The sequence below is a fragment of the Symphalangus syndactylus genome, chromosome 20, assembly GCF_028878055.3.
Source record: "Symphalangus syndactylus isolate Jambi chromosome 20, NHGRI_mSymSyn1-v2.1_pri, whole genome shotgun sequence".
In the NCBI taxonomy this organism is placed as follows: domain Eukaryota; kingdom Metazoa; phylum Chordata; class Mammalia; order Primates; family Hylobatidae; genus Symphalangus; species Symphalangus syndactylus.
Genome location: NC_072442.2, coordinates 19,839,726 through 19,863,099, shown reverse-complemented (window position 1 = coordinate 19,863,099; position 23,374 = coordinate 19,839,726). Strand labels below are relative to the sequence as shown.

Genomic DNA, 23,374 nt, shown 5'->3' with positions numbered 1-23,374 from the left:
AGTGGGTGGGACTAAGAGGCGCGAAGAGGTGGCAGCCATCTTGTCCGTTTGAGAGTCTTTCGCTTTTGCTGGCTGTGCTTGCTGAGCAGTTTGGGTTTCTTTTGAAAAGGAGCAGGAGCCTCTAGGTACGCCAAGGGGCATGCGGATGGAAAACAGAAAACAAAAAAACGGAAAAGATTGCCAGTGCAGTTAGGGCCGATCACAAATAAAGATAGAGACAGCGCCCAATTTTAATTTTGTTTCAATTGAACAGTAAATGTTGATTATGTGCCTATTAAATGCTAAACCAAAGAAGTTAGTCTCTGCAACTCGCAGATTGGTGACAGACGAGTACACAACGCAGAGTCCTCAGTGCGGCGTTGGGGGATATGCGAAGTGCTGTAGGACCTCAGAGAGCGGGAGTCCTAGGGCGGCCGTAGTGGTAGTGGTCGTTGGGTTGTCAAGAAAGGTTTTGTTTTTGTTTGTTTTGTTTTATTTTTCTGAGACCAAGTCTCGCTCTGTCGCCCAGGCTGGAGTGCAGCGGCACGATCGTTGCTCTCTGCAACCTCCGTCTCCCGGGTTCAAGCGATTCTCCTACCTCAGCCTCCTGAGTAGTTGGGACTGCAGGCCCGCGCCACCAAGCCCTCTAATTTTTGTATTTTTAGTAGAATGGTGTTTCACCATGTTAGCGAGGCTGGTCTCGAACTGCTGGGCTCGAGTGATCCGCCCGCCTCCGCCTCCCAAAGTGCTGGATTGCAGGCTTGAGCCGCTGCGCCCGACACAAGAAAGGTTTCTTGAGGAGTCACCGGGAGCAAGCAAGGTAAAGGAAAGGGTATCTCAGTAAGGGAGCAAAGAGTTTAAGTCTTTGAGGTTGGGCACGTGAAAAACTAATCGTGGTAAGACTGTAGCTGATAGCCGGGCGCGGTGGCTCACGCCAGTAATCCCAACACTATGGGCCACGGCCGAGGCAGGCGGATCACTTGAGGTCAGGAGTTCGAGACCAGCCTGGCTGACATGGTGAAACCCTGTCTCTACTAAAAATACAAAAATTAGCCGGGCGTAGTGGCAGGCGCCTGTAACCTCAGCTACTCGGGAGAATGAGGCAGGAGAATCACTTGGACCTGGGAGGTGAAGGTTGCAGTGAGCCGACATCTCGCCATTGCATTCCAGCCTGGGTGACAGAGTGAGACTCTGTCTCAAAAAAAAAAAAAAAGACTGGAGCTGTCAGTGAAGGTGCTGGTCACAAGAGATAATCCTAGGGAGGCTAGCAAAGGCAGGTTCTGGCGAACCCTAGAAGCATTCTCAGAAGTTGGATTTCATGCCGAAGTCTCTGAGAAGGCACAGAGTGGTTCTAAGAGGGCAACTGGGGGATCATGCAAGTGAGAGGTGGTTAAAAGCCCAGTGCTTGGGTTCATGGTCCACCAGTGCCACTGCCTAGCTGCCTGATTTTGGGCAAGGCACTTAAACTTCATCTGGCTGCACTTAGAACAGAGCTTAGCATATAGTAATAGCTAGTAATGTAAATTATGTGTTACTATTAAAAGCAAAAAATAATAGCAGACATCCATGGAGCACCTACCGTGTGCCAAGCATTGTAGTAAGTTTTAACATTATTTGTCTCAGCCTCTGGGGTATGAGCCATTTTCGTCAACTTGTTAATAGAGATGAGATAAAAGAGACTTAAGAGAGCTGGAATAATTTGCCCAAAAACAAAGCATGTGTGGAGCTGAATTAAATTTGAATTTTAAAGGATCGGTTTAGGCTGGGCGCAGTGGCTCACACCCGTAATCCCAGCACTTTGGGAGGCTGAGGCGGGTGGATCACCTGAGATCAGGAGTTCAAAACCAGCCTGGTCAACATGGTGAAACCTGGTCTTTACTAAAAATACCAAAAAAAAATTAGCCAGGCGTGGTGGGGCACGCTTGTAATCCCAGCTACTCCGGAGGCTGAGGCAGGAGAATCTCTTGAACCTGGGAGGTGGAGGCTGCAGTGAGCCGAGATCACTCTGCTGCACTCCAGCCTGGGCGACAGAGCAAGACTCTGTCTCAAAAAGAAAAAAAAAAAAAAAGAAGTTCAGGCTGGGTGCAGTTGCTCAAGCCTGTAATCGCCGTGCTTTGGGAGGACCGAGGCAGGAGGGTGGCTTGAGGCCAGGAGTGTGAGACCAACCTGGGCACCATAGTGAGACCATCTCTATGAAAAAATAAATTAAAAAATGAAAAAGTTTAAAACCATATTGCAGTGTGCTGAATATCCCCCCCAACTGCTTGAAACATAATCACCAATGTGATAGCATTAAGTGGTAGGACCTTTACCAGGTGATTAAATCATGAGTAAACGGGGCAGGGGCGGGGGCGGGGAGATTAGTGATTTTATTTTATTTTATTTTTATTTATTTATTTATTTATTTTTTTTTTTTTGAGACGGAGTCTCACTCTGTCACCCAGGCCGGAGTGCAGTGGCGGGATCTCGCCTCACTGCAAGCTCCGCCTCCCGGGTTCACGCCATTCTCCTGCCTCAGCCTCTCCGAGTAGCTGGAACTACAGGCGCCCGCCACCACGCCCGGCTAATTTTTTTTGTATTTTTAGTAGAGACGGGGTTTCACCATGGTCTCGATCTCCTGACCTCGTGATCCACCCGCCTCGGCCTCCCAAAGTGCTGGGATTACAAGCGTGAGCCACCGCGCCCGGCCTAGTGATTTTATTAAAGTGCTGGAAGGAACTAAACTCTACTCTCTCTTGCCTTCAACCAAATGAGGATGCAGCAAGAATGCCCTCATCAGACACGGAGTATTAGTGCCTTGATCTTGGATTTCCAAATTTCCAGACTATAAGAAAATAAAATTCACTGGGTGTGGTGGTGGCTCACCCCTGTAATCCCAACACTTTGGGAGGCTGAGGTGGGTGGATCACCTGAGGTCAGGAGTTCGAGACCAGCGTGGCCAACATGATGAAACCCTGTCTCTACTAAAAAATACAAAAAAAAAGCTGGATGTGGTGGCAGGTGCCTGTAATCCCAGCTACTCTGAAGGCTGAGGCACGAGAGTCACTTGAACCGAGGAGGCAGAGGTTGTAGTGAGCCGAGATCGCACCGTTGCACTCCAGCCTGTGCAATAAGAGCAAAACTCCATCTCGGGATTAAAAAAAGAAAGAAAATAAAATTCTGGCCAGGTGTGGTGGCTCATGCCTGTAATCCCAGCACTTTGGGAGGCCGAGGTGGGTTGATCACCTGAGATCAAGAGTTCGAGACCAGCCTTGCCAACATGGCAAAATCCTGTCTCTACTAAAAATACAAAAATTAGATGGGCATTGTGGTGGGTGCCTGTAATCCCAGCTACTCAGGAGGCTGAGGCAGGAGAACCCGGGCTGAGGCTTGAACCTGGCAGGTAGAGGTTGCAGTGAGCTGAGATTGTGCCACTGTACTCCAGCCTTGGCGTCAGAGTGAGACTCCATCTCCAAAAAAAAAAAAAGAAAGAAATACAATTCTGTTATTCATAAATTCCCCAGTCTGTGGTGTTTGTTGCAGCACCATAAACAGATTAAAACACTTTTACTATGAAAGCAATAAAATATTGCTGTTAGTTGGGAGGCTTAGGCAGGAGGATCACCTGAGGTCAAGAGATTGAGACCATCCTGGCCAACGTGGTGAAACCCTGTCTCTGCTAAAAATACAAAAATTAGCTGGGCCTAGTGGTGTGTGCCTGTAGTTCCAGCTACTTAGGAAGCTGAGGCAGGAGAATCGCTTGAACCTGGGAGGCAGAGGTTGCAGTGAGCTGAGATCGTGCCACTGCACTCCAGCCTGGCAACAGAGCGAGACTCCGTCTCAAAAAAAAAAAAAAAAAAAAAATTCCTGTTAGAAATTAAAGAAGGCCGAAGGCCTGGTGCGCTAGCTCATTCCTGTAATCCCAGCACCTTGGAAGGCTGAGGTGGGAGAATCACTTGAAGCCCGAAGTTTAAGGTGAGCCTGGGCAACAAAGCAATATCCTGTCTCTATGAAAAAATTAAAAATTAGCAGGGCTTCGGTGGCCCAGGCTGGTAGTGTACAGTGGTGCAATCATAGGACACTGCAGCCTTGATCTCCTGGGCTCAATGGATCCTCCCACCTCAGCCCACGGAGTAGCAGGGACTACAGGGCCATGCCACCATGCCTTGCTAATTTTTGTATTTTTTGTAGAGATAAAGTCTTGCTTTGTTGTCCAGGCTGGTCTTGAACTCCTGGGCTCAAGTGATCCTCCTGCCTTAGCTTCTCAAAGTGTTAAGATTAACAAGCATGAGCCACCATGCTGTGCCTCTCATTGTTCAAGTGGGTTTATAGCTAAGCAAGAGGAGGAGGCTAGAATGATCCATGCGGCCATGGATTAGAGTTGGAGACACCAGTATGAACTCGTGTTTATTTTAAAATAGATACATAAAGAAATATTTATGGATATGTGTATATACTAAAGTTAGTATAGATACATATATCAGCTGAGAGGGCCTAGAAGCAATAATGTCCCATATCAAGCATACTTGGCCCCCAGATCTTGGTTTGTAATACCATTCTCCAGTAAAAGCAACCTGAGGTCCTTGGAGAAATGGTTGATTTGGACCAGGCACAGTGGCTCATGCCTGTAATCCCAGCACTTTGGGAGGCTGAGGAGGGCGGATCACGAGGTCAGGAGTTCGAGACCAGCCTGATGAACATGGGGATTCTCCTGCCTCAGACTCCCGAGTGGCTGGGACTACAGGTGTGCGCCACCACGCCCGGCTAATTCTTATATTTTCAGTAGAGACAGGGTTTCACCATGTTGGCCAGGATGGTCTCAATCTCCTGACCTTGTGATCTGCCTGCCTCAGCCTTCCAAAGTGCTGGGATTACAGGTGTGAGCCACCGCGCCTGGCCAGGGGCATTCTTTTTGACCTTGAATTCAATGTCCGATCATATCAACCTAAAATTCTATTGCTTTTTTTTCCCCCTGAGACGGAGACTCACTCTGTTGCCCAGGCTGGAGAGCAGTGGCATGATCTTGGTTCACTGCAACCTCTGCCTCCCAGGTTCAAGTGATTCTCCTGCCTCAGCCTCCTGAGTAGCTGGGATCACAGGCATGCACCACCAGGCCTGGCTAATTGTTGTGTTTTTAATAGAGACGGGGTTTCACCATGTTGGCCAGGCTGGTCTCGAACTCCTGACCTTGTGATCCGCCTGCCTCAGCCTCCCAAAGTGCTGGGATTACAGGTGTGTGCCACCATGACTGGCCCCTAAAATTCTGTTTCTAAGGAATATCCAATCAAATGTGAAAATACAATAAAGACGTGAGGATATATTTTCAGACATGCAAGGGCTTAAAAATTATTTTATATATACCCTTTCTTGGATAATATTGGAGGCAGTACTTGAGCAAATCAAGAGAATAAACCATAATCTAGAAAAAATGGGATTAACAGGGAAGAATGTGAAGAAATCCAGATAAGAATAGAAGAAGGCGTTGTTGGGGGGACTCTATTAGTTCCTTTCTTTCTTTTTTTCTTTTTTTTTTTTTTTGAGACAGAGTCTCACCTGTCACCCAGGCTGGAGTGCAGTGGCACGATTTCGGCTCACTGCAACCTCTGCCTCCCAGGTTCAAGTGAGTCTTCTGCCTCAGCCTCCGGAGTAGCTGGGACTACAGGTGTGTGCCACCATGCCAGGCTAACTTTTGTATTTTCAGTAGTGATGGGATTTTACCATATTGGCCAGGCTGGCCTCAAACTCCTGACCTCGTGATCCACCCACCTCAGCCTCCCAAAGTGCTGGGATTACAGGTGTGAGCCACCGTGCCCGGCTGTATTTCTTTCTTTTTTTTTTTTTTTTTTTTGAGATAGAGTCTGGCTCCATGGCCCAGGCTGGAGTGCACTCTGCCTCCCAGGTTCACACCATTCTCCTGCCTCAGCCTCCCGAGTAGCTGGGACTACAGGCGCCCAACACCTCACTGAGCTAATTTTTTGTATTTTTAGTACAGACGGGGTTTCACCGTATTAGCCAGGATGGTCTCGATCTCCTGACCTTGTGATCCGCCCACCTCGGCCTCCCAAAGTGCTGGGATTACAGGCGTGAGCCACCGCACCCAGCCACCATATTAGTTTCTTATGGCTGCTATAACACGTACCACCCGGGCACGGTGGCTTACACCTGTAATCTCAGCACTTTGGGAGGATAGGGCAGAAGGATCACTTGAGCCCAGGAGTTCAAGACCAGCCTGAGCAACAAAGTGATACCCTGTCTCTATAAAAAATAAAAATACAGCTGTTTCCTGAGTGAGATTTGGTTTTTAGTCTGGGCAAATGAAGACCATTTTGGGGTTAAATGGGCTCTTTTTTCTCGATTCCTTGATATGGATCTGTGCTGGGGACTGGTCAGCTATTCAAGTACAATGCACCCAGTTTTGGTTCTGTGCCAGGATTAAACCCATGATATTTCACAATTTGTATATGAACCTCGGTGAAGTGTTTCTAGGAGATGGTTGCCTTGTAACCTATGTTTTGCCAAATATCTACTATGAGTTTTTCTACCATCCTCATGACTGTGGTAACTCAACCTCTCCAGGAAGTTCTTCTGCTTAAAACTAAAATCAAGTATATCTCAGACTACTGTCCAATCTGAAATGCCTCTGTCATGTGTTGCCCGCAATCAGAATCCTCTTTTAAATGTAGTTGAAATGAGAGATAAGGAAACTGACAATGTTACTGAATGGGAGATAGAGGTGAGGATACCCATTGCAAATGAAGACATGGCAGTAACTTCTGCAATACAATCTTTTAAGAATCTGACTGCTATACTCCCTTCTTCATCAAATGAGTACCTTTATTGCAAGAGAAGAAAACTGTGCTATCCACTTTGATATTGAGAGGCAATTTGGAATCTCTGCCGTGATTCCTTAGGACTGAGGATTTAATGTGCTGTTTTGTGAAAATCTGAGAAGCAGGAAGGGGATTTAATGATCTCAACTGTTGTCCATCTGAAAAACCTAACTTGTAATTTTAAATGAAATGGCAGATTGCCTTCCACTATTCCTTTTTAAAAATAGGAACTGCCCCTGCTTTTAACTTTATAAAGTTTTATTTATGAATAAAATTTGTACTACTAAAAATAAAAAAATACACACAAAACACATGCACGCACACACACACGGTGGCTTAAAACAATGGAAATGTATTATTTCACAGTTCTGGAGGCTAGAAGTTGACATGGAGGTGCTGGTGGGGACATACTCTCTTGAAGCATCTAGGGGAGAAAGTGTTTCATGTCCTCTCCTAGCTTCTGGTGATGACCATCAATCCTTGACATTCCTTGGTTTGTAGACACATCACTCCAGTCTGCTGCCTCCTTCACGTGGCGCTATGGTTTGAGTGTTTGTCCACTCCCAAATTCATGTTGAAATGTAATTACCATTGTAAGACTATTAAGAAATGGGGCCTTTAAGAGGTGATTATAAATTGCCCAGTCTTTGGTATCCTTTTATAGCATCATAACATGGACTGAGACAGAAAACTGGTACCAGAGAATGGGGTGTTGCAGAAACAAACACCTGAAAATGTGAATTGGTGTTAGAACTGGGTAATGGGCAGAGACTGGAAGGGTAGCTGGGATTACAGGTGTGAACCACCACACCTGGCTAATTTTTTTGTACTTTTAGTAGAGACAGAGTTTCACCATGTTGCCCAGGCTGGTCTTGAACTCCTGACCTCAAGTGATCCGCCTGCGTCGGTCTCCCAAAGCACTGGGATTACAGGCGTGAGCCACCGTGCCCGGCCTTTTAGTTTTTACGTAGTCATTTTTTTAAACGTTTTCCTTTATGACTTTTAAGTGTTTTGTTATGTTTGGAAAGACCTTCTTCAAGAATTAACAAAATTATCCCACATTTTCACTTTAACAAAATTCATTTTAAATTCTTAACTTTTTGATCAAACGAGTGTCTGTGCGTGCTGGCACTCGCGCAAGGAGGCAGAGGAGTAGCCTTATTCTTTTCCACGTGGCTAGGTAGTTGTGCCACCTTTATCATATAGAAAGTTTCCCAGATGTCTCAAGGGAAAATAAGTTCAAAATAAATGGTAAAAGCTTTTCAGTAAAGGCGAACTCAGTACGCCTGTCAGCCCCTGTGGGGAGAAGAGCCTCCCTTTCCAGGCCAGTCCTTGCCTGCGAACCCGGGGAAACCAGCGGAACGCAGGTGTGCGAGGGCCGGGAGCCGGACGAGCCCTGATACCGACGGCTGCACGGCAGCAGGGGAGCGGTTTGGCGGAGACACAGGGCCGCTCAGAGGCCGCCGCGATGCTCCCTTCCTTGCAGGAGTCGCTGGATGGAGATGAAAAGGAACTAGAGAGCAGCGAAGAGGGAGGTTCAGCCGAGGAGCGGAGACTCGAGCCGCCGTCCAGCAGCCACTACTGTCTTTACAGCTACCGCGGAAGCAGGTGCTGGCGCCCAGCTCGGCCTGCCAGCCCGCCCGCCCCTGCGGCCCCGCCCCCGGCCCGCCGCCCGGCCTTGCACCCCACCCCCGGCCCAGCGGCCCGGCCGCTCCTAAAAGCCATCTTCTTCTCTCCCAGCCAAGGTCTCTGGCCTGAAGGGCGCTCCTCGCCTCCCGCTGCTCTTCCCGGCCCCCATTGTGGACTTGTATGCCTGGCCCAACCATGCCTGTGCCCTTCATCTGCCCCTATATCATCCCAGCCCCTTACTCTCGCGGCTGCCCTTTGTTTGGCGCAGTGCCCCGCACGCTCATTAATTTCAGTTCCCGTCCCCTCTCCTTTCTGTCATTATCTCCCCACTTCTCCCATTTCTGTCACACACAGCCCCATCCCCACCCTCTGGTTTTCCTCTGTTCTTGCTTCCTCTTTTCCCTCCTTCTGACTGACTTTCCTGGAACCTTCTTGGCCTTGTCAAGTTTGGTTTTTAAAGGAGTTTCCTTGAACCTTCTGGGTATTTAGCCTTTCCTCCACCTCTTAGGTGGCCTAGAGAGAGAAGGGGCTCTTGTCAGCACTGCTGTATGGGTTTTCCTTGTCATGAGGATAGGCAGTGCACTTCCACATTGCAGCATTTTTAGTTGACTCCTTGCTTTACCCTGCTTGCAAGGCCCCCATACTCCTCTTGGTTTAGAGCCCAAAATTGATAGCACTATTGGTTTTGTGGCTTGCAGATTGGCACAGCAACGAGGGGACAGTGATGACGGAAGCCCAAGTGGCACAAATGCAGAAACTCCCTCTGGTGATGATTTCAGGTAAAAAGAGCTTCGCCATAATTCATGCATGTGCTTTCATCTTCCCTGCATCTCTGGCCTGTACATGTCAGCGGATACTCTATTTCCACTGAGCTTTCCCTGAGTCAAACCATCAATTCCTCCTATCCCCTAGGAACCTCATCCTGATTTCCTCATTAGCTGGTTCATTCAAGGCTGGGGCAAACAAATCCACATACTGATAGTGTGCTTGGTGATTAGCCAGAAAGAAATTCTTTTTTTTTTTTCCTTTTAAATTGAGACAGGGTCTTGCTCTGCTGCCCAGGCTGGAGTGCAGTGGCATGATCTTGGCTCGCTGCAGCGTCAACCTCCCCGGCCTCAGGTGATCCTCTCACCTCAGCCTCCCCAGTAGCTGGGACTACTGACCACCATGCCTGGCTAATTTTTGTATTTCTGGTAGAGATGGGGTTTGCCATGTTGCCCAGGCTGGTCTTGAACTCCTGGACTCAAGTGATCCGCCCACCTCTGCCTCCCAAAGTGTTGGGATTACAGGCATGAGCCACCTTGCCCAGCCCTGAAATTTTTTTTTTTTTTTTTTTTTTTTTTGAGACAGAGTCTTCCTCTGTTGCCCAGGCTGGAGTGCAGATCTCGGCTCACTGCAAGCTCTGCCTCCCAGGTTCACACCATTCTCCTGCCTCAGCCTCCCGAGTGGCTAGGACTACAGGCACCCGCCACCACGCCTGGCTATTTTTTTTGTATTTTTTTTAGTAGAGACGGGGTTTCACCGTGTTAGTCAGGATGATCTCGATCTCTTGACCTCGTGGTCCACCTGCCTCGGCCTCCCAAAGTGCTGGGATTACAGGCGTGAGCCACTGCGCCCAGCCCCAGCCCTGAAATTTTTAAATCATCAATTATACCTCAATAAAGTTGAAAGATAAAAAAGATAAGAATGTACCCAGGGGTGTGATTATAATGACTGACCATGGAATTAAGGCAGAATAAGGAGAGAAGTGAGATGAGAAACTTGAGAGACTGAAAAAGAGGTAGGGTCAGCGGATTGGGGGTTCCAGTGGAGTCACAGTGTTGGAGAGAATGAGCTGGAAAGATAGGAATATTTTAAGCTATTTGATGAGGTAGATCATACTTAGTGACATACATTCCTAGAAGCCTCACCAATAGGGGTCATAAGGACAGCTTTCCCCAGTCCTTAAAAGAGCCCCTGGCTTTGGTACCATTCTGTCTGACTTAATGGGTGTGAATACACTAGTCCACTGGTAAAGAATGTGTGTCTTTCATTTGTCAAGCCTCTCCTTGGCAGATACTAATCTACCATCCGAAGTGGAGCCAGAGCTGCGCAGTTTCATTGCTAAGCGTCTTTCAAAAGGTGCAGTCTTTGAAGGACTGGGTAATGTTGCATCTGTGGAGCTAAAGTAAGTGTAAAATGTGCTGTGTCCTGAGTTTTTATTTCTGAAATAAATATGAGAAGTGATGAGAAACTCCAAAAGATCAGCTCCTACTAGACCTGCAGAATTTGTCTTTATTCTCTGGCAGCCCGAGCACTGGGCCTCACACATAAACATTTGTGGAATGGAATTAATTGAATGGCAGAGACCCTGGCACCCAATTGCACTTTATTTAATTAGTTTATTTTTTTTTTTGAGACAGGGTCTTGCTTTGTTGCCCAGGCTGGAGTGCAGTGGTGCGATTACAGCTTACTGCAGCCTTGACCTCCTGGACTTAATCAGTCCTATCACCTCAGCCTCCCAAGTAGCTGGGACTGCAGGCAGGCACTACTATGCCCAGCTAATTTTTTAATTTTTTTTAATTTTTTTATTTTTAGAAATGGGGTCCTACCATGTTGCCAAGGCTAATAAGTTTTGTACTTAGAAGAAGAAAAGAGTTGATTATTAAAACTAAATTTGTATACAGTTGGTAAAGTATTTTCACAAACTTTTATGTAATTTTCCTTACAAAGGGGAAATATAGCAGATACTCTTATTTTCATTTTCAGATGAGGAAATAAACTCAGAGAAGTTTATGTAAACTCAGGTCATGAGGCTGGTCAAATTGATGGAGTTCAGGCTTAAACATCAGCATTCTTAGTCCAATTCCAACTGTCTTTCCATTACACCTCTACTTTTTTTTTTTTTTTTAAGATAGAGTCTCACTCTGTTGCCCAGACTGGAGTACAGTAGCGTGATCTTGGCTTACTGCAACCTCCGCCTCCCTGGTTCAAGCAATTCTCCTGCCTCAGCCTCCCGAATAGCTGGGATTACAGGCATGCACCACCATACCTGGCTAATTTTTGTATTTTTAGTAGAGATGGGGTTTCACCATGTTGGCCAGGCTGGTCTCGAACTCCTGACCTCAGGTGATTCACCCGCCTTGGCCTCCCAAAGTGCTGGGATTACAGGTGTGAGCCACCGTGACTGGCCTCCATTACACGTCTTTATTATAGTTCAACTCAGACCGTGAAGTTAGCATACAGGTCCCCTCAGGAGTTTGAGGCCACTTCCCAAGGATGAGGCCACCTTCAGACACATCTGCCTGAAACATCAATTTGTGAAGGTTTGGGAGAGGGGAGAACATGCTTTTTTTAAATATAAACATGGGTATGAACTAGAGTGAAATTTGTGTGAATTTTTCATGTAAGACAGGAGAATTCAAAGAAATTTCATGTATGGTAGTCGCTGCTTTAACTAAAGCCCTCCGGGGTATACATTCATTTTTCTTTGCTGCTGCAAGTACACCAACAAGAAGTCTGGGAAGCTCTGAGTTAGTGGGCAGTTTAATGGTGTTGCCAGATCAAGATGACTGGAATTCAGAGCAGTCCACAAAATTATAGATGCATGAGTAACCAAAATAATGCATTTTACATTTTCTTTCTTTTCTAGAATTCCAGGTTACCGAGTTGGTTGTTATTACTGCCTTTTCCAAAATGAAAAACTGCTTCCTGAAACAGTAACAATAGACTCTGAACATAACCCTTCAGAATATGTGGTCTGCTTTTTAGGAGGGTCTGAAAAAGGACTTGAGCTATATCCTTTCTTTGGTTTTTGAGAACATCAGGAAGGAAAACATGGGAAGGCAGGTGGAAGAATATTACTACCAACGTCCAAAAAGCTTTTCTACTCCTCGTGTATTTAGTTGAATTTCATACCTTCATGTGGCCATTTTGCCTTGGCTTGTTTGCATTTGCAGCTCACATTATTTGAGAGATTTTAAATTTCTCGTTGAGAGATGAAATACTGTCTTCATTATTCATCCTTTATTGCTTCCTTAAGAACATACTTTCAGGCTTGAATTGGACAAGTACATTCAAGGGCTGAAAAATAACATGAATTGTGAGGTAAGGTGACTGACTGACTTAATGGTTTTTAAAGACTGAAATGGGGCCAGGCTCGGTGGCTCACGCCTGTAATCCCAGCATTTTGGGAGGCCAAGGTGGGCAGATCACAAGGTCAGAGACCAGCCTGGTCAATATGATGAAACTTCGTCTCTACTAAAAATACAAAAATTAGCCGGGCATGGTGGCAGGCACCTGTAGTCCCAGCTACTTGGGAGGCTGAGGCAGGAGAATTGCTTGAACCCGGGAGGCAGAGGTTTCAGTGAGCCGAGATCGCACCACTTGCACTCCAGCCTGAGCGACAGAGTGAGACTCCATCTCAAAAAAATTAAAATAACGACTGAAATGATTAATATACTGTGATTGCTCTACTTGTCAGATCATATAGGTAGACATAAAGACACCTTTATTCTAGAAACTTGCCACCTTGTGAGCTAGTAGAGAGGTGACTTTTTTTTTTTTTTTTTAATTTTAGACAGGGTCTTGCTTTGTTGCCCAGGCTGCAGGGCAGTGGTGCGATCAGGCTCACGGCAGCCTCAGCCTCTTGGGGCTCAAGCAGTCTTCTCGCCTCAGCTTCCCAAATAGCTGGGACTACAGGCACATATCAACACACCTGGCTAACTTTTGGTATTTTTTGTCGAGATGGGGATCTCACTTTGTTGCCCAGGCTGGTCTAGGATTCCTGGCCTCAAGCAATCCTCCCACCTCAGCCACCCAAAGTGCTGAGATTACAGACGCGAGCCATTGTGCCCACCCTACAGGTGGTTTCTTTTTCTTTTTCATTTTTTGAGATAGGGTCTCACTCTGTCACCCAGGCTGGAGTACAGTGGCACGATCATGGCTTACTGCAGCCTTTTCTGGGCTCCAGCGATCCTGCCACCTCAGCCTCCCAAGTAGCTGGTACCACAGGCATGCACCACCATGCCCAGCTAATTGTATTTTTGGTAGAGGTGGGGTTTTGCCATATTGCCCAGGCTTGTCTTGAACTGCTGAGCTCAAGTAATCCACCTGCCTCGGCCTCCCAAAGTGCTGGAATTACAGGTGTGAGCCACTGCACCCAGCCTACAGGTGATTTTAAAGGGATACAGGAAACAGTCCTGTAAGTGCTGAAAGTTTCACAAGACTGCTTCTGATGTTTTGTATCTATGAAAAATTCTATCTATTCAATGGCATGTAGTAACATGCCTGGCGAGGAAGAGGATGTCCTTTTCCTGATTTCTAGGCATGTAAGATTTATATTATGGTCAGAAGTACTGGGCCATGCAGCCTCTGGCTCCAAAGACATGCTATGCAATAGTATGGCTGTTCTTTTTTTTTTTTTTTTTTTTGAGACGGAGTCTCGCTCTGTCACCCAGGCTGGAGTGCAGTGGCGCGATCTCGGCTCACTGCAAGCTCCGCCTCCCAGGTTCACGCCATTCTCCTGCCTCAGCCTCCCGAGTAGCTGGGACTACAGGCGCCCGCCACCACGCCCGGCTAATTTTTTGTATTTTTAGTAGAGACGGAGTTTCACCGTGGTCTCGATCTCCTGACCTCGTGATCCGCCCGCCTCGGCCTCCCAAAGTGCTGGGATTACAAGCGTGAGCCACCGCGCCCGGCCAAGTATGGCTGTTCTTGAACTCAACATCAAAGGTTCTTAAAAACATTCTATTTTCATTAATTGATCTTTTATGAATTAGGCATATCCATATCAACTTATTCAAACCTTTGAAAAACTGACTGGGTGTGGTGGCTCACACCTGTAATCTCAGCACTTTGAGAAGCCAAAGCGGGCAGATCACTTGAGCCCAGGAGTTCAAGACCAGCCTGGACAACAAGGTGAAACCCCATCTCTACAACAAATACAAAAATTAGCCAGGCATGGTGGCACGCACCTGTAGTCCTAGCTACTTGGGAGGCTGAGGTGGGAGGATCGCTTGACCCTGGGAAGTTGAGGCTGCAGTGAGCTATGATTGTACAACTGCACTCCAGCCTGGATGACAGAGTGAGACCCTGTCTCAAAAAAGCAAACAAAAACAATGCTTTCAGCTTGTAGCAGTTGTTAGTCATGACTCTCACAAATGTACTACCCATTACATATATAGTAGTAGTTTTACTTTTCACATACTTAGAAGATACTGCAGGAGAGAGGAAGGGATAGTGCAGGAGTGAGCAACTGATGCAAGTCTAATAGAGCTGTTCTCCCAGACTAGAGCTCTTCGTGTGTGACACTAGTCTTCAGGGAGCAGCATAGCCTAGAAAGCCAGATGTGCTCATGGCAGCATGTCTGACATCTGGAGTGAGGTGGAGTGCTTTGATGAGTTACTTGTATCCTTCCCCGTTCACATTCTGAATACGAATGAATTCTCTATCTACAAGCCGTTAGTCATTCAAAAGGCATTTAATAAGCTCATACTATGCATGTTTTAGACACTGTACCACAAGTGCCAGGGAAATGAGGATTATTGAGTTAGTATCTCCATTGAGTGCACAGTATAGTGGGAGGAGAGGGACTTGTGAGTGCCCAACTCTTCCCTGTGAAGAAATAGCATGGAACCCTATTCAGTCTCTTCATTTTATAGAATGCATTTCTTGGTGTGTTTTAAATAAATTCAGTACAGATTTAATCCTCACCCTGCCCAACAAGCCAGGAAAGGTATATCGCAATTTCTTTTTTTGAATTGGTGGTGTTAGCTTTAAAAAGGGAGGTGTCTATCCTGGTCTTTTTCACCATCAAGGATATGATGAAGAAAATATGAAGTCCTCTAAAGGAAAGGCTTATATTAAAGCAAATGATGTTCTTTCTTGATTTAGGAAAGGGGCCTGGAGAGTCACATAAAATCCTATCTGAGCAGCTGGTTTGAGGATGTTGTATGCCCAATCCAAAGGGTTGTTCTTCTCTTTCAGGAAAAGCTTACCTTTCTGCTACATGCTGTAAGTACTGCCAAACAAGAGGATTTCCTTAACTGAGAATCACTTTGGATGATTTAGAAACATACTCATTTTCTCTGAACATGACTCCCATCCCTCCCCAAATATTCAAACTATGCTTGCTATCAAGATAGACCACACTTTATTTTCTCAGATCTAGAAAGTGATATTACTAAGGTAGAGTTGAATTTCAAATGCTGAGTCTTCCTAATAGGATAAAACATTTTAAAATAATTACTTTTCTTTTTTTTTTTTTTTTTTGAGACGGAGTCTCGCTCTGTCACCCAGGCTGGAGTGCAGTGGCGCAATCTCGGCTCACTGCAAGCTCCGCCTCCCGGGTTCACGCCATTCTCCTGCCTCAGCCTCTCCGAGTAGCTGGGACTACAGGCGCCCACCACCACGCCCGGCTAATTTTTTTTTTTGTATTTTTAGTAGAGACGGGGTTTCACCGTGGTCTCGATCTCCTGACCTCGTGATCCACCTGCCTCGGCCTCCCAAAGTGCTGGGATTACAAGCGTGAGCCACCGCGCCCGGCTAAAATAATTACTTTTCCAAGTGATCTGGGAAAGGTATGGTTTCCAAAACAATTTGAAAAGGAAAACAAAAATCCAAAGCAATTTTAATTCTATAAAATGTTAATGAGCAGTGGCTGAACAAGGCTCTGGAGAGCTTGTGACCAGTGCCCGTCAATCGTTATCCAGTGTGGTAGGGACTTACGGGGACATTTAGTCATGAGTAGCTGCTCAAGAAAAACTGGAATGTATGTACCAATCAGGCTTTATTTTTCTCTCATAGGCTTTGAGTTACACTCCTGTTGAAGTTAAAGAATCAGATGAAAAAACAAAGAGAGACATTAACAGGTAAAGAACAGTTTTTTCTTTTTTTTTTTATTTTTTTTTTTTTTTTTGAGACAGAGTCTCACTCTGTCACCCAGGCTGGAGTGCAGTGGCGCAATCTCGGCTCACTGCAAGCTCCGCCTCCCGGGTTCATGCCATTCTCCTGCCTCAGCCTCTCTGAGTAGCTGGGACTACAGGTGCCCGCCACCACGCCCGGCTAATTTTTTTTGTATTTTTAGTAGAGATGGGGTTTCACTGTGGTCTCGATCTCCTGACCTCGTGATCCACCCACCTCGGCCTCCCAAAGTGCTGGGATTACAAGCGTGAGCCACCGCGCCCAGCAGGAACAGTTTTTTCAAAGAGAAAAGCTTTTCCACAGCAAAATTGACATCTATGTTTGTAAACTGCTCCTCTCATCCCTTCCCCACCAGCCCAGTGCAAAATAAATTTGTTTTCACCCTTCCGTCCTGCAATATTATTTGTGGAAATGGACTTGTATGTGTGGCAGGTTTCTGAGTGTGGCCAGTCTTCAAGGACTTATTCATGAAGGCACCATGACTTCTTTGTGCATGGCCATGACAGAGGAGCAGCATAAGTCTGTGGTCATCGATTGCAGCAGCTCCCCGCCTCAGTTCTGCAATGCAGGTGAGCTACAACCTCTGAAGCAGCCTTCCTACATCTCTTGCGAGTCCCCATCTTTGCACTGAGAGCCTATGATACAACCTTATTCTTCCTGCCTTGTGCAGTTTTACATGGTTATCTCAAACCATGAGAAACCACTTGCTGAAAACAATATAATTCTAGAAACATGGAAATCATGCCATGCCTAGCAATTCCACGCCTAGGTACATAAAAAAATTCCAGTATGTGTACACAAGGAGACGAATTTTAAAATGTCCATAAAGGCATTACTTGAAAAAGCAAGGAATTGGAAGCAATTTAAGTGTTTATCAACAGGAAAACCGACAAGCTGCTATATTCATGCAATGGAATATAACAGAGCAGTGAAAATGAATGTACTAGAGCTACTTGTGTCAATATAGCTCTCAAACATACTATTTAGTGAAATAGCCATAAAAGAAAAAATACATACAAGTTTTTTTTTTTTTTTTTTTTTTTTTTTTTTTTTTTTTTGAGACAGAGTCTCGCTCTGTCGCCCAGGCTGGAGTGCAGTGGCGCGATCTCGGCTCACTGCAAGCTCCGCCTCCCAGGTTCACGCCATTCTCCTGCCTCAGCCTCCTGAGTAGCTGGGACTACAGGCGCCCACCACTGCGCCCGGCTAATTTTTTGTATTTTTAGTAGAGACGGGGTTTCACCGTGGTCTCGATCTCCTGACCTCGTGATCCGCCCGCCTCGGCCTCCCAAAGTGCTGGGATTACAGGCTTGAGCCACCGCACCCGGCCATACATACAAGTTTTAACATATGCAGAATAATGTAGATAAGGCTTACATGTGCAAAGGTATATGGGAAAAGTTTAAAGACGTCTGTGGGAATGATTATCCTTTCTGATGGGAAAGGAAGGGGGATGTGATTGGGAAGGGGCATACAGTGGGCGTCAGCCATTTTGGTATTCCTTAGCCATGTGGTGAGCACACTGTTTTTTTAGGCCATTATACATGTCTTAAATAATTCATTAAAGATGTTTTTATAAAGAAATAAATGGGGCCGGGCGCGGTGGCTCACGCTTGTAATCCCAGCACTTTGGGAGGCCGAGGCAGGCGGATCACGAGGTCAAGAGATCGAGACCACGGTGAAACCCCGTCTCTACTAAAAATATAAAAAAATTAGCCAGGCATGGTGGCAGGCGCCTGTAATCCCAGCTACTCAGGAGGATAATCACTTGAATCCAGGAGGTGGAGGTTGCAGTGAGCCGAGATCGCGCGATTGCACTCCAGCCGGGCAACAAGAGTGAATCTCCATCTCAAATAAATAAATAAATAAAGCTTTGTAAAATTTCATTTTATTTAGTCTCTGAAATGTTTTATAGGAAGTAACCGGTTTTGTGAGGATTGGACGCAAGCTTTTTTAAATGGTGCTGAAGGAGGTAACCCTTTTCTTTTCCGACAAGTACTGGAGAACTTTAAACTAAAGGTAATTAGTTGGCTGTGTGCCAAGTGCCACATGAAATTTTTGTCTGAATTTTAATTAGTACCAGTGACAGGGTAACAAATTGCTTTATAGCTGTGATGTCTGTTAATTAGGATGTTCTCAAAACTGGAATTATCAGAAGACATTTACTTTATTTTTTGGTAGCTCTATACATATCATTTCTAATAAATTGGGTTGAATGCTTGCTTATATTTAAGGAACATCAGTCTTACAATCTGTGACTTAGTTGGAAAGCACAAAAAAAGTGGTTCAGTGCCTAAGTTTTCAAAATTCTGATGGGGGCTGGGCGCAGTGGCTCACGCCTGTAATCCCAGCACTTTGGGAGACCATGGCAGGTGGACTGCTTGAGGCCAGGAGTTCAAGACCAGCCTGGCCAACGTGGCAAAACGCTTTCTCTACTAAAATTATAAAAATTAGCTGGGCCTGGCGGTGCATGCCTGTCATCCTGGCTATGTCAGGTGGCTGAGGCACGAAAATTGCTTGAACCCAGGAGGCAGAGGTTGCAATGAGCCCAGATTGTGCCACTGCACTCCGGCCTGGGTGACAGAGTGAGACTCTGTCTAAAAAAAAAATTCTGATGGGGACGTGTTGTCACCTTATTTAGTTTTGTTTGTTTGTTTTAAGAGACAGAATCTTACTCTGTCACTCAAGCTAGAGTGCAGTGGTGCAGTCATGGCTCACTGCAGCCTTAACCTCCTGGGTTCAAGCAGTCTTCCTGTCTCAGCCTCCTGAGTAGCTGGAACTACAGGTGTGCACCACCACACTCAGCTAATTATTTTTATTTTTTGTAGAGACGGGGTCTCGCTGTGTTGCCCAGGCTAGTCTCAAACTACAGGCCCTTAGGCAATCCTATTGCCTGGGGCTCCCAAAGTGTTGGGATTACAGACATGAGCCACCATGCTAGGCAGGAGATTATTTTAAAGTATTTTTATTTTGTGTAAGAGATTTTTAGCTGCGCGTGGTGGCTCACGCCTGTAATTCCAACATTTTGGGAGGCCGAGGCGGGTGGATCACTTGAGGTCAGAAGTTCGAGACCAGCTTGACCAACATTGTGAAACCCTGTCTCTACTAAAAATAGAAAACTGGCCTGGTGTGGTGGCGCACACCTGTAGTCCCAGGTACTTGGGAGACTGAGGCAGGAGAATCACTTGAACCCAGGAGGCAGAGTTTGTGGTGAACCGAGATCAAGCCATTGCGCTTCAGCCTGGGCAACAAGAGTGAAACAAGAAAAAAAAAGAGATTTTCTTCTTCTACCAAGGGCAAAGCATACTGCAATTTAAATTTTGGAAATATTTAATATGAAAAGCAAACAATTCAGGAAGACATGTTGAGTTCTCAGCTGGATAGGAGTTATTTTTTGAGCTTCATTATTATTTCACTTAACACATTTTTAACTGGGTAATCTTTTTCTAGGCCATACAAGACACAAACAATTTGAAGAGATTTATCCGACAGGCAGAAATGAATCATTATGCTTTGTTTAAATGTTACATGTTCCTAAAGAACTGTGGTAGTGGAGATATACTTTTGAAGATTGTTAAAGTGGAACATGAAGAAATGCCTGAAGCCAAAAATGTGGTAGCTGTCCTTGAAGAATTCATGAAAGAAGCTCTTGACCAAAGTATTTGATCGTATGTTTTGAGATAACTATGATCAAATATATTTGTATATTTAAGTCTTAGTGTTTGAAATTGCAGTTATAATTGTTCATAGGATTGCTATTTAAGATGATTTGAAACTCAATACAGATTTTCTTTTCGTATTTTACCAATTTAACTTAAACAAAAATCTGAGGAACATCTTCACTGAGTCCTAGATAGATATGTATGTGAGAGTTGTGGAATTTTAGTGTCTCACTGGCCCCATAAATTCCAGGCTTCAGGAAGTTGTTGCTTAAAAAATTTCAGAGATGATTTTGTTTGTGGCTTTTCTCAGGAAAAGCCTGAGTTTGCTGCAGTATTTAGCAACTTTTCTTCTCCAAAAAACCGTAATACTTCCTTTTTAGTGGATTGTAGCTTCTTAAAAAAAAAATGTAATCCTAGTCTTAGAACAGATTAATACCATTACACCATTTCAGAGATAGATCTGTGCATCCTGTGGGTGCTTGATACATTTTTTTGTCTAGTTGATAATGGCATGGATGATAAAGTCAGATTTTAAGTCAATATGCAAATCCTGAGTATGTAGAAAATTAAATGAGCTTTAAAAATCGATGCACTAGCTTCAAGATAAAATATTATCTTTGAGCTGGGCGCGGTGGCTCAAGCCTGTAATCCCAGCACTTTGGGAGGCCGAGGCGGGCAGATCACGAGGTCAGGAGATCAAGACCATCCTGGCTAACACAGTGAAACCCCGTCTCTACTAAAATACAAAAAATTAGTTGGGCTTGGTGGCGGGCGCCTGTAGTCCCAGCTACTCTGGAGGCTGAGGCAGGAGAATGGCATGAACCTGGGAGGCAGAGCTTGCAGTGAGCCGAGATCGCGCCACTGCACTCCAGCCTGGGCGACAGAGCGAGACTCTGTCTCAAAAAAAAAAAATTATCTCTGAGAGAAAACTACTGCAGAAATCGCCCCCAGTCACCATTTCATTTATTTGTTCACAGGTATTTATGAAGAGCCTGTGTTTTCTTTTCTTTTTTTTTTTTTTTTTTTTTTGAGACGGAGTCTCGCTGTCGCGGAGTGCAGTGGCGAGATCTCTGCTCACTGCAAGCTCCGCCCCCCGGGGTTCACGCCATTCTCCTGCCTCAGCCTCCCGAGTAGCTGAGACTACAGGTGCCCGCCACCTCGCCCGGCTAATTTTTTGTATTTTTAGTAGAGACAGGGTTTCACCGTGTTAACCAGGATGGTCTGGATCTCCTGACCTCGTGATCCGCCCGCCTCGGCCTCCCAAAGTGCTGGGATTACAGGCGTGAGCCACCGCGCACGGCCGCCTGTGTTTTCCTTTAGGTGAAAATGCTGGAGTTTTAAAACAGTGTTGAGAAAAGAAACAAAGTACATACAGTTTACAAGCAAACTGTAACATAAGGAATGCAAACAGGTTCTTCCTATTAGAGTTGCTCATTGATTTTAGTTTTTTGTACATTTGTTACAAGCCTCAGATTGTTTTACTCTGAATCAATTGAAAGTGCCCTCCGCTAGCTATTTACAATTCCCATGGAAGCCTATGTAGCTACATACATACAATTGCAATTTGCCCGGCATAGCTCTTTAATAAATTCATTTGATAATGATTTTTGCTTAGAAGAACAGAAGTCTTGTGTTCTCACTTCCCTGAGGATGCTCAGAGGAGCACAAACCCATAAAACTGAGGAATCCTTTCTTAAATGGATCTAAATTCACATTAAGTGCTGAGCTTTAACTTTCAAAATGACTGACAATGGCCTTCTGCTTTCTTCTCTACATAAGCCTCGGGACATGACTCACCAAGCATTTCTTTTCTTTTAATGAGAAATACAATTCAGAATCTTCATAAATGCTTTCATATGGTTTTAAATTTTAATAACTTGGATTGTAGGCAGTATAGAAAAAAATCTAAGTAGCATTTTTCATAGTATTAAAGTGAGAGTGGCTGGGCACGGTGGCTCATGCCTGTAATCCCAGCACTTTGAGAGGCCGAGGCGGGTGGATCATGAGGTCAGGAGATTGAGACCATCCTGGCTAACACGGTGAAACCCTGTCTCTACTAAAAATACAAAAAATTAGCCGGGCGTGGTGGTAGGCACCTGTAGTCCCAGCTACTCAGGAGGCTGAGGCAGGAGAATGGCGTGAACCTGGGAGGCGCAGCTTGCAGTGAGTCGAGATCGCACCACTGTACTCAAGCCTGGGCGAGAGAGCGAGACTCCCGTCTCAAAAAAAAAAAAAAAAAAAAAAAATAAGTCTGACGAACTGTGTATCACTACTATAGACAAGGAAAATGTTGTCATGGAACTGAATATCTTGGTCATGAGAAGAAACCACAGAGTTCATGACTAGAAACATGTACTGTATTCAAATAAGCTACTATCTTGGCTTTTAAAGTTTTTTTGTTTGTTTTTGTTTTTGTTTTATTTTTTGAGACGGAGTCTCACTCTGTCGCCCAGGCTGGAGTGTGGTGGTGCAATCTCGAATCACTGCAACCTCCGCCTCCCGGGTTCAAGTGATTCTCCTGCCTCAGCCTCCCGAGTAGCTGGGACTACAGGCGTGTGCCGCCACGCCTGGCTAATTTTTTGTATTTTTAGTAGAGACGGGGTTTCACCGTGTTAGCCAGGATGGTCTTGATCTCCTCACCTGGTGATCCGCCCGCCTCGGCCTCCCAAAGTGCCGGGATTACAGGCGTGAGCCACTGCGCCCAGCCAGCTTTTAAAGTTCTAAAAAGGATTTGTTCAGACATGGAATATATTTATGTATATTACTTGTGTGCTGTACACACAGAGGAAATGTATGTTTGTCATGTATGAATGGCTTCAGTTTCTCTGTAATTGATTTGTAATTATAATAATTAATAAAACTTAGCTTCTCATCAAGACAGTTGTTTTTGTTTAATGAGCTCAGTCCTCAAGCCTAACATTTGTATTCCCAACAAGGTTGTGAGGAAATTATACTTGTTATACTAAGGAATTTGTTGAAGAAAATCAAATCACTTGCTGGGATACACACCTTTCTGCTTCTTGCAGGAGGCATCAAGCAGAGTCTAAGAGCAATTTCCCTCACAATGTTTTATTCATTGTCCAATAGAGTTATACCCATAGAACTCAATAACCCAAGTTACTTCCTTTCACTCTCATTCATTATTCACCATGACAGAATGCCTGTCCTCTACCAGAGGATCCCTTAGACCAGGTGCCAGGAAAGCCTGCGAGTTTCTTGGAAATAAGATGCAGTTACTAGGACCACACTTTCCTAACAGTGTGTCTTCTCAGTTAATGGAAACCCTGCTGACTTCAATGAAGTCTTTCCACTTGGAGATCTGAGAGGGCAGTCCAGTTCTCTTAATTGCTACAGTTCCTAAATGTGGCTGGGTGTGGTGGGTCAGGCCTGTAATCC

General features: G+C 45.3%; 1 protein-coding gene and 1 pseudogene across 6 annotated transcripts; both read left to right on the top strand.

Moving 5' to 3' along the window:
* Window positions 1-57: 57 nt before the first annotated feature.
* On the top strand, window positions 58-22,854 carry C20H17orf75 (chromosome 20 C17orf75 homolog). 6 transcript variants are annotated; one of them, XM_055258279.2, is made up of 12 exons: window positions 58-125; window positions 645-799; window positions 8,275-8,396; window positions 9,116-9,196; window positions 10,459-10,584; window positions 12,049-12,192; window positions 12,446-12,503; window positions 15,291-15,410; window positions 16,203-16,267; window positions 16,752-16,888; window positions 18,232-18,335; window positions 19,767-22,854. In XM_055258279.2, the coding sequence occupies exons 2-12, from the start codon at window positions 662-664 to the stop codon at window positions 19,980-19,982; spliced, it is 1,311 nt and encodes a 436-aa protein (XP_055114254.2). In that variant the 5' UTR covers window positions 58-125; window positions 645-661; the 3' UTR covers window positions 19,983-22,854. The 6 variants fall into 6 exon arrangements, with proteins under 6 accessions (XP_055114254.2, XP_063484594.1, XP_055114250.1 ...); XM_063628524.1 differs by lacking the exon at window positions 18,232-18,335 and having other exon boundaries at window positions 19,767-20,034; XM_055258275.2 differs by lacking the exons at window positions 58-125; window positions 645-799 and having other exon boundaries at window positions 8,169-8,396.
* LOC129469612 (putative oocyte-secreted protein 1 homolog) lies at window positions 6,128-6,750 on the top strand (annotated as a pseudogene).
* Window positions 22,855-23,374: the final 520 nt, after the last annotated feature.